Consider the following 18,490-nt stretch of genomic DNA (forward strand, 5'->3'; position numbering starts at 1 on the left):
TTGAGCAGCCCATGTTACTCATGTGGGCATATACACTGTAGTAAATGACAGTCCACTCCCTCCCTCCTCCTCCTTGTCCACTAACCAGCAAAACACAATAGGGGTGGGATATTGTATGTAGATTGATGGAGGCTTCACCTCCTCCTTATTCCGTCATCCAATGTAAAAAAAAAAAAAAAAATCTTCTGCTTGCAGCTTCCCACCGCAGCCCCCCCTCTCCCCCCAAACACATACCTGAGCCCAATCTCGCTCCTCACTGGCTCATACCAGTGACAAGGAGTGGGGAACGGGACCGAGCCCGGGGGCATGGACTGGGGATGGGTGGAGCCCAGAGCGCCAGCAGGGGACCCCGGCAGAGGAGGATCAAGGCTGCTCTGTGCAAAACCATTGCACAGAGCAGGTACAGATAACATGTTTGGTATTTTAATTCATTAATCACTTTAAGAACCCAGGACACAGGGGAGGTGGGGTACTGATATAAGCAACTCCCTGTACAAAGAGCCAGAGTAAGGAATGCCCCTACCTTTTAGAATCTGTGTTTCAACAGCCATGCTGTTAAAGCCAGTGACTTAGAAGCAGCATGGAACAGAGGGCCTTGGGACAGAAGGTCTGGCCTGTTTGGAAGAGACCAAAGCTCGTCCACCAGGAGTTTGTGTATGCGTGTGTGCATCAAGTTCACCTAGGACATTTTGGTGCAATGAGGATCACCAGAATTCATTCTTCTATCTTGCAGAGTAGTGGAGGAAGAATCTTTACTGGAGGGAATGCTTACACCTGTCTGAATGTGGATCAAGGATTCATCAGGGCATCCACTGTGAGCCAGGGGTTCCCAGGACCTGACCTTAAACCTGTATATTTTTTGTTGTATAATAGCAGGAAAGTGGTTTTACGCCCAGTAGAAGGTCAAGCTTGCTTCCTTCAGAGCTGCCCAAGTTCTGGTACTCGCCTTGATGTTTTATGTAGGCCACAGTTGTGGGGTTTTCCGATTGCACCTTCATTTAGTGACCATGTAGGGGAGGGGGGCTTGTGTAAGGGAGTCAATCTTAGTTCCAGAATGTTGACAGGGTTCTAGGGTCCAGGTTCCCTAGATAGTCAGGAAATTGCAGACCCCCACCCCCAGTTCATCAGGCTTGCATGCATTGTTACCAACTTCCAAAGGGAAGGAATGATTTCCTGGATTCTAAGGCCGAGTTGGAATTTCTGCATGGCTGGACAGCAGGAGTGGGTGTTCCAGAGAAACAATCTGCTCATCCCACACATCAAGAGAAGGTCTCAAGGTGAACTGAGCAAAGGGGACAACTCTGAAGGAGGCTACCAGGAGGCCCAGAACCCTCATGCAGAAGCAAGATGCAGGAGGACTGGCTGACATGACAGCTGGACTTCAAGGAAGCCATCTTTCTGGGGAAGGAAAATTTTTGTCTGTGCTGTGTCCAAGACAGCTCAAAATACTCCAGACGATGGGAAAGCTGGATGTTCACCAATCTGAAAGTTTGAAGAAACTGGATTTATCCTTTGAATGTTGCAAAAACAGGCCTGTGGCAGGGGAATCTTTCAGGTCATCTAGGTACTCCATGACATGGATGCCCTGAGATCTTAGCTGGACCAGAAGTGAAGCCAGTAATGCTGTGAAGACTCTGTGTAGTGATTTCAGTAAAGCCCTTTGAACATTTCCTCTGCAGGAACTGGGATTACCACTCCTTGTATCTGAAGTTGGTGAAGCAGGACATGAAAATTCCTATGCAAGAACATCACCGTCCTCAATATCTTCTTCATAGAGGATAGGAAGTTCAGTGTCACACTCCAGAATACATTCAAGTGGTGGAGAGGCAGAAGAACACTTTTGGGCCCTAGAGATCCAAGGTTCTAGAAGGGCAGAGAATTTTCCAAAGAAATTAGACATAGCTGCTGTGAAATCTTCCTTATTCAGATAGGAAATCTGCTGAGGCCCTGAGAGGGAGCTAGTATTAGAGGAAGGGAGACATGTTAATATATGACCCTGCTCAACTATCGCTCTTAGTGTTTTGCTGGTTTTCCTCAGTGCCATTTGCAGCATGAGTGCTATTAGACCTTTTTCCTCTGCTTCTCTGTGCCTAGTCTTCGCCAATGCTAAGTGAGGGGATCCCCTGTGGGGGTGCTCACAAAATGGATGCTGAGGGGGCATTTCCATGTCTTGGAAAGTAGCCACTATAACCCTGACGCTGACCGATGCCCTATTGATGTCTCTCTGAAAAAACAGGTGGTCGAGAGATCAGTTGATGCTGATTCTTGTTTTTTTGGTGGAAATAGAGGCCCAAAGCGCCTCAGCCAAAAGGCATATTGTAACACCCACCAATAAAAACAGGATTTGGTCAAAAATACAGGGAAAAACTGTCTTACGTTATCCATGCTGCAGGTTTCTGGAGAGAACAAAACTTCACACATCATAGTGGGCATGCCCCTGAAGGGGTCCTCAGGGTCTGGGTAATCTAGGAATGGACCATGGCCCTCTGCCTGTATAGCCCTGCGGCTAACTCGTTATACTACATGCCAAGGTGAACAAACAATCCAGTGCCCAAAGTAAGCATTACAGATTGACCCTGATGTCACAGGATACTGATAAAGTTCCTAAGGTGTACATCAAGGGTAACCAATCCAAAAACTACTAGGTAAAAAGTTTTTGGCTCTTAATAGATGTGTCAGTCGAAGTAGTGACAAAAAATAAAGAATGATGTAAAAATATCTCCATAGAAGCCTTCCATCACTTAGCAAAGGACACTAGCAAAAAAATGTAGCTCTACAGAGTGGGTGGGATCATGGGAAGGTGCACTGAGGGTATTCCAGCAATGCTTTTGCCAGGGTCCAATCACATGATGGTAACGGCATATAACCCACGGACTATGAATACAAGTTGTGTTTCCTATACCAAACGATTAAGATAATTCAATTTGCAAAGAATGTGTAGGCAAATACAAAGAAAATAAAGTTTGTGGGTTTTTTTGTTTTTTTAACAGTACCAACAATAACAGTTTATTCAATAAAGGTCTTCTCACGTGGCCATCTTTCATTCCATGTCAGCATGGGATCTGTAAACCGATCATGTGCTGAGTAGGACCAGAACGAGGCAGAGGTTACTTTTCTGAAATCCATGTCCATTCTGATTTCTCCTCCATCTTGTGATGTACGAAAAACGGAACCATCCAATCTCTATGAGCAGGCAAACATGGGAGGATATGCATCCATTCACTTCTGTTTTCATGCAATTTGCCCATTTCGGGTCCGCAAAAACAGAACAGGATGTAAACCTTTTTCTGTGGACCTACATAGACTTGGATGTGGACATATGTAAGTGAATGCACATCTGTTTACATTGCATTCCATCTAGATCTATATAAGGAACAGGTAGACAGAACAGTCAACTGAAAGGGGTCTAACAGTGCAGTTTTTGTGCCACGAATTCCCTACACTGCTCACAAACAACTCCAATTAAACGTATTAAAAGTAACAGGTACATTTAATGTCCCCCTTTGCCAACACAAAGGCGCCTTTAACACTAGTGGGAATGTTTACTTCGTGGTGGGTCACTTTTCAGAGGATAGTGAAAAGGATGTTTGCAGACATTCGGGCGGTCAAACTCTGCATGTAGCATTAAAATGGCCAATGTTTTTACTGCCCTCTGGCCACCCATGTGAAAGAAGTCAAAGTAGCAATTGAGTATAACAAAAAATAAATAAATAATAGACAAGCAATAAAAAATACTTACTAATTAGGTATGTACACTTGTTTTAATTTGCTCTCTGCTTCTGCTGCTTTCAATCGTTTCTTTGAGAAAAAAAATAAAACCAAAGAATTTAACAAAAGCATTTATATAAATATAAGAACATGATTAAAGTGAATATAGGAACTTTACATTTTCAATATATACTGTATGTATAAGGGAAATCAGCTTGCTGTAAATAATGCTATTAAAAAGAACAAAATATCACTGTGCATACTTTGTAATTATATTTACAAGTTCATGGGCATACCAATTGTAACCCATTAGATATGCAAACTCCACTCCCTGCTCTGCTACACAGTTGATGTGCATCACTTTCTCATAATTCACCATCACAGATTCCAAAGACCTCCCTGTGAGGCCGATATCCACTTTGCAGTGCTGTTGAATTGACTGTCAGCTGTCTGTGGTTCCCTTTTGCCAGCCTGTATGTCCTATAATGACATCCAAACGAGCAGCACAAACCATAATGTGTGGCTGGGGAACAGTGAAGAGAACGCTTTTCAAAACGTATGTATATTCCAAAGCCGTCCACCACACTGCACCGAACTACATCACTGCCCTAATATCAAAGTACCACCCAGCACGCACACTCCGCTCCTCACAAGACCTCCTTCTTTCTAGTTCCCTGGTCTCCTCCTCCCATGCCCGCCTCCAGGACTTCTCCAGGGTGTCACCCATCCTCTGGACCTTCTGTCACATGTTCTGTCCCCCTTTGTAATGTAAAGCGAACTATTGGCGCTTTATAAATACTGTATAATAATAATAATATTCCGTCTTATTGGCATGCTTATACAGATAAAGCGACCCTGTGCTTAGTCTTCAACAGGATCTGCATGTAACTATTGTGTTTTGAAGGGCCATGGAGGTCCACTGGAGGAATTAGTGAGTGCTGCAGGGAACCAGAGAATTGATGAGCAAGGATGGACCCTGACAGAAGGGTCAATCAGTGTGACAGCTGCCAAGTGACAGATTTTTGAACAATTTTTCGTATGGTGTATGGCCACCTTTAGACCATCCACTGCAGAACATGTCCCAGTTTTCGAGCAGCGGCTGGGCATTTTTTGCTGCACTGTGCCATGCTACTGCTGTGGCACAGTTGGATTGGGCTTGTACAAAATTACTTACCTTGCTTCTCATTTCTGTAGCTTTCCTTCCCACTGGATGACTGGTCCCATGAAATGATGCCTCTATGTTGGTTGTGCAGCCACCCACTCCACAAATCCATCACATTCAAAGTACGCGAGGAGCTCACCCATGTACAGGGATGGGGCTGAAGAAGTATCAGAGGAGAGTAGCAACTTTTGAGGGAGTGAAGAATAGGGTAAGGATTTTTCTGTTAACCCACCTAGGAAGGTGGAGGGTGTTGGAAGGAGGTTGAAAAATCTGCTGGCGCACTGTTTTTTTTTTCTTCTAGAATGCTCAGGCACCTTGATTGAAACCTGACCCACTCTGTAATGCAATTGCCGACCCACTTCAATTGTTGATTTGGCACCACCTGTTTTAGGCCTGTTCGTTTGTTAGAAAGGTTGTCTATCACACTGAGGGACCAATAGTAGCATGCGTGATGTTGGAAAAGGGAAAGCTAGAGCAGAAACAATGGATAGCGTGTATTACAGACCAGCTCTCAAGTCTAGGACCCAAGTAGGCACATAAGCAAGTACATTAAAATGAGTAGAACAAAGTTTGCATATATAGGCAATAAGTAACGATGGTTTGCTAAATTCCATATACTGTGTACACTCTTTAACCAGAACGAAAATATAATTTGCACAGAACCAGGGGTGGACTGACAACTCATGGGGCCCCCGGGCAATAGGGGATCATGGGGCCCCTGTGTCCTTGCCCAAACTCAAAAAAGCCTATGAGAAAGGTACCAGAGGCATCTTATGGGGCCCCTACTGACCTCAGGCCCTCGGGCAGTGCCCGAGTTTTCCAAATGGTCAGTCCACCCCTGCACAGAACATCAAGATCTCATTGCTTATAAAAAAAGTAATTGTTTTTCTGATCATGGGGGGGAAAAAAAGGAAATGAAAAACAAGGTAGAAACTGAAAACCTTTACCTGCTGTACGTATCGGTCTGTTGTTTTCCACATATAATAATATTCTATTATGCTGGTCAGAGATTTCCATGGTAACTAGATGAAAGAAAGCCACATTACCGACAGTGCACAGCTGAAACCATCTCCTTGCTCAACAAAAGGCAATACAGTTCTGAGTGTGTCCCTGTTAATTATATAGTTAAACCCGCACACACGAAAGTCACAAATTTACCATCTGACGTCTTGAGCAATTGATTGTAACCTATAAATGCATTGCTTCTGTTTAAATTTCATCATAACAAAGCTATGATCTATCTTTTGAAAAGCTGCACATGCTACAGCATGTGGGTTGAGGTTTCTATTCAAAATGGTTTTAAAACATTTGCCAGATTGAATATATTATTTAATACAATCTCTTGCCTTTGCAATAGATGACAATTCATTTAATAAATATGGCCAAAACTCCACAATTTAGTTGAATTTTAAAAACAGGTAAAAAAATATATTGTAAACTTATTTTAGTTAGTAAAAGAAAAAAAACAAAAACCCACAAGTATTACTTTATCTACAGTTGTGCCCCTCAAGAAACCCACTTGTAGCGATAACACTTTCTCTGCCTAGTCTAGCACTCCACTTTTAAACCCAGAAGGGCCAGACCATTTTTGATAACTTTTACTGTTTTTTTTTTTTACAAGTATTTACAAGTAAGTCACTATTTTTTACTTGCAGCTCTGAAAGTTCCTAAAATACCCCTCAAACCATATATTTTCCAACAGCGCAGGACCAGTAAAATAAAAAGAAAAGATGATCCCCTGATAGCTGTGCAAATGTTTATCAATTCAATATTTTCTAAAAAATAAGCTATATAGGCAGGTAAAACTGTACTAACAATAACAAATATTAGTAAAGTTTAAATTGTGCCCTTTTGCAAGCTGTGAAAATCAAAGTTTCGCAAAAACTGTATGTAGGCAACTTTTGCTAAAAATCTGGAGACTGGTTTCATATCTATACTTTGAGGGAATGTCTAAACTGCAGGTGCTGTGTGTTGCAGTGCCATAGATTAAAGAGGATCTTCATGCTAGAAAGAAAAAAATAAAAGGCAGCACCTACAAATACTGCAGCGGCTGACTTTTAATAAAATGACATTTGCCTGCCCAAGGATCCAGCGCCATCCTCACCTGGGCCAGTTCTTCACAGGTCTTCAGTTCGCAGGTATATTTAGTGTGGGAAGCCAAATGTGACTCCTTGCAGCATCACAGATGGCTTCCCACTGTGCTGCATTTTGTGAATGGTCCTGCAGCCTTCTAGAACCTGAGACTTGTCCCAAAAGGCTGTGGGCATAGGGGGTGCGGCGAACTTCTGCTCGAATAGGTGATCTGGACAAAAGTAAGAGTGGGTACCTGTTACCCGCCCCCCCCCCCCCCACAAAAAGTGGCAAAAGTTGAAGGGGGGGTGACTGACGGCAGAAAAGTGGAACTTCTCCTTTTTGGGTGAAGTCCTGCTTTAAAACTATCTTTGCATCGTAGTTTGATCTAAAAATTGATTTTTGCAAGCTGTAGTGTGCTGGCACTCCACTTATAATTATTGGGCTGCCTTAATGTTTTTTACATTACCATGCTACATAAGGCATGATGATGTGAGCATGGTAATGCAAAACGGAGCAGAAGTGTGAAGGCAGCCCAAAATTCTTCAGGCCAAGTTCACACTTGTACATTGTATTAAAACTGAAAAAGCATTCAAACTATTATTATTAAACTAAAAAGTCTTCCCTTGCAGTTCAAGGTCCCTCCAGCCTCATCTCTCCTGTACCATTTCCCCTTTGATGAAATATAAGCAAAACATCAAGATCCAGACAGATTGATGTTTTACTTGTGAACTAAGGACAAAGTCTTCAATCTCTCTCTCTTCTGATGGACAGCACTCACTAACACTAAACTCAGAATTATACTAAAACAATTCTAGGTTCATTCAGAAAAAAGAAGCGATTTGTAAACAGATCTCTCATGTTTACCTATTCCTTCAGTTTAAAATGAACATAGAAGGGCTGAGTATTGAGCAGTCCAGTGTTCATTCAAAAACCAAAAGGATCAGTAAACATGAGAGACAGAGGCTGGTCAGTAGCTCTGAGAAAAGGGATTCGTCCCCGAAACGCATCAGCCATTTGACCGCACTGACAGTTGGAACACCTTGTTTGGCCATCGTCATTACGCAAATGCTTTTTAGATACATGCTTCGTCTGTGAGTATGTTTTTACCTTTCATACCTTTCAATAAACCTTGGATAATGCACTAGGTGTGTGAGCCACCTGTTTATTCTCTATCTAGTGGCTGATCTCCCAGTCTGAGGAGTGCTGCACCCCTGAAGCATTTCCTTTGGTTGTCGCTGTCCTGGTTCCCTTGGCTTCCCTTTTGGCTGTGCATTTCCTAGAGAGTACATACGATATCCAGACTGAGAGACAATTTAAAGGCTCAGGACCCTTTGCAGGTGTTATGACTTAATTAGCTGATTAGAGTGGGACACTAAGCCTAGAATATTGCACCTTTTCACAATATTCTAATTTTCTGAGATTGTGGATTTGGGGTTTTCATGAGCTGTAAGCCATAATCATCACAATTATGACAAATCACGGCTTGAACTATCTTGCTTTGCATGTAAAGGAGTATCTCATATATTAGTTTCACCTTTTAAGTTGCATTACTGAAATAAATGAACTTTTGCACGATATTCTAATTTTTTGAGTTTCACCTGTACTAGGGGGGAGAACAACTGGGGGAATGAATGGTGGAGAAGGATCTGGGAGTTCTGGTAGAACATAAGCTCAATAAATGGCATGCAATGCCAAGCTGCTGTTTCTAAAGCAAGCAAAACCCTCTTGTTTTCTTTCATGATTGAACTGGATGGACATTTGTCTTTTTTCAGCCAGACTAACTATGGTCTAAGAGGTCTTGGCAAAATTCTAGGCTAGCATATTTTTGTGGTGTACATGAGTTAGGGATGCAGATTTCATGGCAATTTTGCTTATGCTTTTAATTTACAGAGAAGTTGCTTATGTGTCTGAGCTCAGAATGTGCAAAACCACAGATCCTGCTGAAAAGAAGACAATTTTGCTGATGAAACACCCTCCTATGAAATGGAGACTGTTTAACCACTTCTGCGCTGCCCTATAGCAGAAATACTGCTACAGAGCGACACGGGTGCGCAAAATCACGTACATATACGTGATTTTGCATTTCTGGGTGGGAGGCGCGCATACTCCCTACCCGCAGCCTCGGCTCTCGATTCCCCGCCGGCACCCGGCGATCTTTGAGTATTACCAACATATAAACACAGATCTCTCCCCTGTCAGCTCCTGCACACTGCTATGTATGGCTCTGCTATGCTATGCAGAGCCATACAAACAATGTGCTTACAGTGTAAAGCACACAGTAAAAACAGCACACAGCTAACCCTTTGATCGCCCCTCATGTTAACTCCTTCCTGCCCAGTGCCATTAGTACAGTGTCAGTGTTTTTTTTTTTTTTAGCACTGATCACTGAATTGGTGTCACTAAAGACGTCAGTGACACCAAGTTCCCCCCAGTGCTAGAATGCCCACTGCAGTCCTGCTCTAAGACGCTGATTGCAGCCATTACTAGTAAAAAAATATAATTTTTTTTTTAAACGCCAGCATATTTACCGCCATTTGTAAACGCTATAAATTTCACGCAAACTAATTAATTTACATGTATTGGGATTTAAAAAAAAACATTTTTTTAGCAAAGACATGTAGCAGAATACATTTGGCCTAAATTTATGACGAAATTTGATTTTTTTAAAAAATTTTACTGGACATGTTTAATAGCAAAAAGTCAAAAATATAGGGTTTTTTTTTTTCAAAATTGCTGGTCTTTTTTTGTTTGTAGTGCAAAAAATAAAAACCGCAGAGGCGGTCAAATACCAATGAAAGAAAGCTCTATTTGTGGGGGGGTTGTAAATTTCATTTAGATGCAGCATTGCATGACCTCGAAATTGTCAGTTAAAGCAACGCAGTGCCATATCACAAAAAATGGTCTGGTCAGGAGAGGGGTAAATTCTCTGGCGGGCAAGTGGTTAAAATTGTTTCATAAAGCTTCAAGGGGACGGAGCTTCTACTTTCAGGATCAGGTACTTCCCAAGCCATAAGTGGGCTTGATCAATAGTCCACCCATCGGAAAGCACCTTGGAGAACTGATAATGGACTAATATTTGTCCAGGAATGGACAAAAAGGGGGGAAATGAGCAAGTTGGCCTTGCTTAGAGTTATGCTTTAGAGACTTTATTTTATATTTGTTATACCCATAGGGTTCTTCTTTAAAGATTCTTTTCTTCAGCTGCATTCTCATGAGAAAAACTAAGATAACATGATTCCTAGGCGCATAGCCAGCTGTGACCTTGAACGCCTACTAAGACATAGAAGTGTATTGTCCTGCCAACTGACACGTGATCTAATTCCTATCTCTAAGCTGTACTAAAGCCATTGCAACATTCTCAATAGACGAGAGATCTTTCTAGCAACGAATCTGTGTGCGTGTTTTCTCTCCCTGTGCACAGTATAAGGGGTTAATATATTTTTCACAATATATACAGATTGCTTTTAACTTTAACCCAAATACCTTTCTTGTGTTGTCCAGTAAGCTCATAAATAGACTTTGGCTATACTAGAAAATAGGCTGATTGGATAACAACATCTGACAAATTTTGTAAACTGACCAATGGGGACTGAATGGCGTGACAGAGAATGGAGTATGCACATGCAGCACTCCACTTAGAGGATGACATCAGTGCTTAGTCCCTGAGCCTTAACTTTTATGCAGTGAAACCCTCAAGCACTTTTAAGACATCCAGTACTGAGGTAGGTCCAGGTACTTCAGCCAACTGTTCTTACTCGCCAAGTGAATCTTGAGAAACCTTGTCACACCAAAAGCTCTGGACCCTAAAATCTCTCCACAGTTAAAGACCAAGTTCCCCACTTAAAAAATGCATAAACCTGCAAAGATATGTGCATTTTGTTTTTTGTTTTTAATATGGTGAACTTAGTCTTTAACTGTGGAGAGATTTCCAGGTCCAGAGCTTTGACAGCCTTTGGTGTGACCCAGTTTCTCAAGATTCACTTAATGGAGTTAAGGCTCAGGGACTTAGCACCAATGTCATCCATGCATGGGCATACTCCGTGAACGTACGCCATTCAACCTAAAAGAAGCTCAGTCCTGCTGCTATGCTCTTAAAGCACCACTTGGATCATCTGGTCTCCTCATGCTGCCCACCTACAGCAATTTAGGACCCTTTATGACCCTCATCAGCACCAGTTGCCTGGGTTTTAAGTATGTGATGTCTTTCCTCACATTAAGCAATGTGTCTTCTCAAAGATACAAAGAAAACAATCCCACAGCTATAGGTGACCTCAGTCCATACTCCCCTAGTAGTTCTTGGAGCATTTACTTGATATCCCAGAAGGAACGAACACTGGGGCCATTCACGTCAAAATAGTTAGCTCCATTGGACAAGGCTAAGGCCTCCCCCTGTGTCCACAAGAGCATCCATGTTCACTTTGATCTTTCTATCTGTTTGTGTCCAGTTACTCAAGAACTCTGCTAGCAATTTGGCAGGCTCAGCAAGCAGACCAGATAATGACTTTGCAAGGAAAGTCAATGAGGTATGTCCTCTGCAGTCAGTCTACAATTAACATTGCAATTTTGCCCATAAAATCCTTCATAACTGCAGTGAGATCCTCCTGGGTTAAACCCAAATAGAGGGCCACACCAGAACGAACCAATGAGGACTCAAGAAGGGGACAAAGTTAGACTGAGTTAGGTCCTAGGAACATACAGTCCACCTCAGAACTGTTAGTGGATCAAGAGTCAAAGAGACCAGATGCAGACTTCATATGTTTGTTAACCGACATGTTGCACAATAAAAGAACCAACTGCTGAAAAGAGGAGAGACCAGAAGTGACTGTCACTGTAGGCGGCAGCAAGGACTAACAAAGACCTCTTTCAAATAGCAGCAATGGTGAGAAGATGCCACCACATGCTGAAAGCAAGAACAGAACAGAGCAACGACTGTATGTTTGCCACATTTCATTATATGATGCAGCACTCATTGTTTTAACGCTTTCTGTGAGACCAAAGAAAAAAAAAAAAAAAAAAAAGGATAATAATAGCACCCAATAATGTATTGGAGCCCGATGCTCTGTGCACATGTACTGCTCTTAAATGAGTCTTCAGAGACTGGATCATGCTGGAGGCAGTGTCACGGCTGTGGACCTGGATAGAAAATCTGCAGCTTACACAGTACCCAGAGATCTGGAAAGTGTCACAAGCAGAGCCCAATGCATGAAGGCCACATTCTAGCCAGGCTCCACAATCATTCAACCCAAAAAGTTCTGGGTACGGTCGCCAAAGTTTTTGCAGAGGATACATAGATTCAGATCGCTACAGAAGGAACCAGCTTAAGCAGCATGTAGATGAAAGTTTGGTGGGGGAAAAAGTAATCTTGAAACGAAAAAGAAAAACCCCACAAACAATTGCTTGTATAATAGGTAAACCTTTCTCAGCAGGGAAGAGGCATCCATACTCCTAGGACACTTGCAAAAAACCACAAAAAAAAAAAAAAATTTTTGATTTGGGGGACACCACATTCAGAAACTGCCTACAGGAGGATTTGGACACTGGCAAAGGGGACACACCAGGTTGAGGGTTTTTTTTTTTGCCAGTGTCCAAATCCTCCTGTAGGCAGTTTCTGAATGTGGTGTCCCCCAAATCAAAAAGAAATTACTTTTGTGCATGTCATAAAATCTTTTTCTTCAAGTCAGTTGAGGGACACAGGTCCTTTAGTGTTTTGTTGGCCTTATGTACTGCCTGCACACAAAACTGAGCCATGCTGGTAGAAAAGGGAGTTATACAGGGGCTGGATTACAACATTTTGTGTCGCAAACTCCTGTAGGTGGCAGAAAAAAAAAAAGTTTCTGAATCCCTCTATCCCTCAATGGACCTGAAGAAAAAGATCTTACAGTACATACAAAAATTTTATTTTTTCCCATGCGGAACTTTGGATAAGCTTCCTTGTATAGTGTTTGCTAGATTCTGGGGCTGTAAAAAAATTCTCCCTGCCCTCTTCCATTACTTAATGCATGGCAATAGTGATGTTTAGTGCATTAACCACTCCAAAAGATTTACCCCCCCTTCCTGGCCAGGCCATTTTTTGTGTTACGGTGCTGCTTTACTTTGACTGACAATTGCATGGTCATGCAACGCTGCACCCAATTGAAATTTACGTCCTTTTTTCCCCCACAAATTGAGCTTTCTTTCAGTGGTATTTGATGGCCTGTGCGGTTTTAATTTTTTGCGCTATAAAAAAAAAATTGAAACACCGATCGTCGGACGGGACCGCTGTACGAGGTCCCGATCATGTGATCGCTGATTGGCCAATCAGTCACCACATGCAAAGTATTTAGCAAGATGTCACTTGTGACATCATTGCTTACTACGTGTGAAATCTGTGAATGATCAGAGGTCACATGGTACAATGCTATTCACAACAGCCTTGTACCATGTGACAAGCTGTGACCAATCACAGCTCACTCAGTAGTTCTCAATGGCTGCAAGAATGCAGAGAGAAAGAGCAATGATTGCTATTACATCCAATATGGGTGTAAAAGCAATCAGTGCAAAAAAAAAAAAAAAAAAAATCTTCATCATCCCCCACAAGTAGTACAGTGTCACCATGGTGACACTATACTGCTAGGGTGACAGTATGTAAAAAAAAATATATATATATATAAAAAAATAAAATACAAATGTAAAAAAAAAATGTTTAAAAATTATAATTCTTGGTTATAAACTAATGTGGCTTATTTTTTTTTTACTAAAAAGATAAAATGGAATGAATTTTGGCCAGGATTTATGATGAATTATTATTTATTTGCAAAATTTTCTTAGAAAAACACTTTTTCAAAATTTGTGGACTTTTTCATTTACATAGCAAAAAAAAAATCCCAGCGGTGAATAAATACCACCAAAATAAAGTGTTATCTGTCTCTGTCCGCGCAATTGCATTCAAAGTGTGATAGCGCTGAAAATTGCCCTGCACAGGAAGGGGGTAAAAGTGTCCGGACAGGAAGTGGTTAAACATGTCCAGTAAATTTTTTTTTTTTTTTAAATCACATTTCGTCATAAATTTAGGCTAAGATGTATTCTGCTACGTCTTTGCTAAAAAAAAAAAATAAAAAAATACGTGTAAATTAATTGGTTTACATGAAAAGTTATAGCAGTTACAAATGGCAGTACAGATACTGGAATTTTTTTTTTAATTTTTACTAGTAATGGCGGCGATCAGCGACTTATAGCAGGACTGCGACAGGCATTCTGACACTGGGGGGGAACTGACTTGGTGTCACTGACATCCCCAGTGACACCAATACAGTGATCAGTGCTAAAATAAAATCACTGACACTGTACTAATGGCACTGGGCAGGAAAGGGTTAACATGAGGGGCGACCAAAGAGTTAACGGTGTGCTGAGTGTGTTTTACTATGGGACCGTGTGTGTTAGTGCTTCACTGTAATCACACTGCTTTGCATGGCTGTGCACAGCCATGCAAAGCAGTGTGAACCAGCTGACAGGGACAACTGTTTTGTTTACTGTTCTGTCGTACTGTCATCAGCTGTGTCAGAGGGACACAGTCGGTGACAGATCTCAACATAGCAGATGCCCACCCGGATAGATGAGTGTGCCGCTCGGCCGTCATTTTCCTATTGACTGGGTGGGAACTGGTTAAATGCCAAAAGCTCATCAAAAAATAATCATTGTGAAATGGCTTGTCTTCATCCAATTACATCCTAGGGCAATCCTCCACTAAAGTGAAATGCTCCACCCAAGGTGTTAGAACTTTTCACTACAGAACATGACCATTATTTAAAATGCTTATAGTGCTCCAAAACGACCACTTTTGCCTTTGTTACAGAGGCAACAAAAAAAAGATTTGGGGTTTCTTTTCTGTCTTATAACCAAGCATGTCTTTTTACATCTGGGACAAAGATATGAGATATTTCCTATGCATGATTAAACTTTTTAGTATTGAGTTCCATCATGATGTTCTGGTGAGTGGAATAATCTTTGGGGAGAAGATTCTTCCACTTTCTAGATGGAACATTTCACTTTGAGTACAAGCTCTACAGTGATGCCGATTACTGGAAACCTGATTAATGATCTAGTCACAGATTGTTTTTAACTATTTAGAAATTTTCATTGTTATTTTGCGTTTTTAAATCATTACACTCTGTTTTGCAGTAAGTGTAAATAGTGCTGTGTATGTGCACGCGCAGGCGTTTGTGTGTATATATACACACATACTGTATATTGTACTCATTAACCACTTGGCTACCGGGCCCTTTCACCCCCTGCCTGCTCAGGCCAGTTTGCAGCTTTCAGAACTATTGCACTTTGAATGACAATTGTACTCAAATGAAATTATTATTTCTTTGAGCCAGATAGGGCTTTCTATTGGTGGTATTTAATCACCATTGGGTATTTCATCTTTTGCTAAATGAAAAAAAAAGACCGAAAATTTTTAAAAACGAAAACATTTTTTTAGCTTCTGTTATAAATTTTTGCAAATAAGTAATTTTTCTCCTTCGCTGATGAAGCTGCACTGATGGGTACAAATAATCAGGGCACAGATTATCAGTGTAAATGTTCTCTGTCAGAATTGCTGGTTACTGCCTCTTTCCTCACGCTGTGAGTGTGACGAAAAGTCTGTTTACGTGATTGGACACAGCTGATCACATGGTAAAGGACAGCTGTGATTGGCCCTTTATCGCAATCTGTGGTCAGCTGTGTCCAAAGGGGGAGTGCAGGGGGGAGAGGTTCTGGGAGGACGTCAATAGACTCCCTCCCAGAACTAGCCGACCGCGTTGTTTCAGTCTTTCCCTTGTTAGAACATATGTCACATGTAGTGGGGATAATTTACTTTTTCACAATTCTGTTTAAAGATACCTTTGGCTCAAATATTTGCAAGATAGAATTGGATTAGGAATAAACAAGTATTCTTACAAAAGGCGTGGAACTTGAGCTGTTAGGAGTGTCATCAATTTGAAGGTTTGACAGATGGATACCAGAGTGACACTTTCAAGAACATCAGAGGATGACAATAGCTATTCTCTAACAAGGCAAAACCGACCTGTCTGAAGATATAGCAATGGCTTCACCAACAAAAATTACTTTAAATCATGGTTTTTCAACGAGGGCTCCTTCAGAGGTTAACGGGGGTTCCTGCCTCTCAGACATGTTCCCACCAACAGCATTGATCTTTTTGGCCATCTATCAGAGGGTAATCCATCCCAGTGACCACAAGTGTAAAAGGAGCATTCTTCCCAGTGACCATCACACTAATGTATCATGAGTAGTGCATATAGTCATTTGTAGCATGGGTTCCCTGAGACTGGAATGTTATTTTTAGGGTTCCTCTGTGTTAAAGCATTGAGAAAGGCTGCTTTAAAGTGTAATTAAAGACAAAGCTTTTTTCATTTTGGATAGAGCAAAGAAAGGGTCAGTTTTCTTTTGCCATCTGTATCCCATTGGGAAGATTTACTTTCACTTCCTGTCCCTTTGCCAAAACAGGAAGTGAGAGGAAATCCCTACAAATTAAGGGAATCCCTTGGGGCCCACCAGGTCACCAGAACTAGTGTCCCCATTGGAAGATTCCCGTCTGTTATTTTTATGGGGACAACCCACAATTTGGGATTTCTTTTAATTTTCACTTTGAGTGATAATAGTAAACAGGCACAGACAGCAATAAAAACCTAAAAATAGGTGTTCTAATACCTCTCCACCATATCGAAAACTTTAAAAAAATGCCTTTCGTTTTACTTTTTACGTAAATACAAAATAGGTTTATTTTTTTCGTGCGATAAATACTGCATATTTCAACAAAATATTGCATGCTTTTTGTAGCTTTTTTTGCGAATTTCAAAAAACCTTTTTTAAATCCTATTAGGTATTTTATCTCAAATTTTAAAGAGAATACTGCTTTGTGAATTGAGCGCATTATGGTTTATCATCAATATCAAACTTGATGCAGCAGTAACGATTCAGCATTAACAGACCACACCGCTTAGCTGCTTTTTATATATTACCATTAATCCTATATTCTATTCTTTCATTGAAGATATAGACAAAAATGCTTTTATTTGCATGAATTTTCTCTAGCGCATTCTACTCACAAAATCTTGCTGAATATCAGTAAAGTCTTTGCCATACTTCTCCAGAGCTTCTTCAAAAAGATTAGCTTCTGAAGCAGACCATTCCTCCATTTCATCTCGGCAAAGCACAGGACCTCCTTGGGGTACTAATGCAGAAATGGCTTTGGAGATATCATAACAATTTTTGTGCAGTGTGTCCATAGCATGGAACTACAGCAAATAAAACACAGAAAAGTTCATTAGTAATGGTGTTTTAACAAAAATTTGATATGTTAAAATTAAACTTAAAACAAAAAGGATATTTTCTTTGGCAGACATTTTTAAGGCTGTTTTACTCTCTATACAGTCATATAACACATGCACATTGATAAATGTATAGGCAAGCCACCATGAGTTGCATGGTGTTGTTCAGCACCCGCACATTATTGACACCTTGGGGTTTATTTACTAAAGCTGGAGAGTCCAAAATCAGACTCCCTTCTGCATAGAAACCAATCAGCTTCCAGGTTTCATTGCCAAAGCTTCATTCAACAAGCTGAGGTTAGAAGCCGATTGGTTTCTATGCAGAAGGGAGTCTGATTTTGGACTCTCCAGCTTTAGTAAATAAACCCCCTTGTGACTGCAAAGGCTGACTTTGAACCGCTTCCGCTGTGCCCTGATGTCAAAGATGTAGATAGCATGAGGGGGACTGAGTGACACTATGAGTTTGATTTTTAAAAAATAATTTTTAAAGTAGAATTATCGGCAAAACTTTTTTCTTCATTTTGGATAGAGGAAGGGAGGGTTCTAACCCATCAGATTTTTTTCTCCATCTGTGTCCCATTGCGCCAGTTTCTCTTTACTTCCTGTCCCATAGCCAAACACAAGGTGATGAGGAAATCCCTGCAAATTAAGGTAATTCCTTGGGGACCCCCAGATCACTAAAATTAGTGTCCACATTGGAAGATTCCTTCTCGATTACTTTTCTGGGGACAACCCAAAATCTGTGATTTTCTTTTACGGTCACTTCAATAATAACGGTAAACAAGACAGAGAGTGAAGCTCCTTAACGGCAGCACAGACAGCAATCAAAACGGACAAACGTTCTAATCCTGCATCAATCCATACAAAACTAAAAACGCAAGTTTTGCCTTTAGATATATTTTATGCTTTGGATTGAATAGGACGCTTTTACTGTAGTTTTACACTACAGTGTAATATGTTTTACATGCATTTTTAACCAGTTCACTAAAGGACCTGTATTTACTTTTTTTGTTAAAATGAACATTTTGCCCAGAAGATTACTTAAACCCCCCCTTCCCAACTCCACATTGTATATTTTCTGAAAGCAGAGTCTTTGAAAAATAAAAAGGTGCTAAATTTTCTGCATGCAGAGCCTCTGAAAAATAAAAGGGTGATAGTTAAATTTTTTTTAGATCACAGAATATTAAATTTCTCAAATCATTTTCAATACAAAATACACTAAAATTAAAGTGTTACA

At 40.9% G+C, this 18,490-nt stretch overlaps 1 protein-coding gene across 9 annotated transcripts in view; it reads right to left on the reverse strand.

The window, feature by feature from the left end:
• The window catches only part of MTA1 (metastasis associated 1), a 388,726-nt gene that overhangs the window by 217,880 nt on the left and 152,356 nt on the right, over positions 1-18,490 (reverse strand). For all 9 annotated transcript variants that reach the window (XM_089681495.1, XM_089681494.1, XM_089681493.1 and 6 more), the window contains exons 9-11: positions 17,032-17,220; positions 5,818-5,892; positions 3,740-3,798 (exon numbers count right to left, since the gene is read on the reverse strand). In XM_089681495.1, the coding sequence (XP_089537621.1) occupies positions 3,740-3,798; positions 5,818-5,892; positions 17,032-17,220 (323 nt within the window). The remainder of the gene's footprint in view (positions 1-3,739; positions 3,799-5,817; positions 5,893-17,031; positions 17,221-18,490) is intronic.

The sequence above is a fragment of the Staurois parvus genome, unplaced genomic scaffold (genome assembly GCF_062004578.1).
Source record: "Staurois parvus isolate SC_StPar_1 unplaced genomic scaffold, SC_StPar_1.0 ptg000267l, whole genome shotgun sequence".
Classification (NCBI taxonomy): Eukaryota; Metazoa; Chordata; class Amphibia; order Anura; family Ranidae; genus Staurois; species Staurois parvus.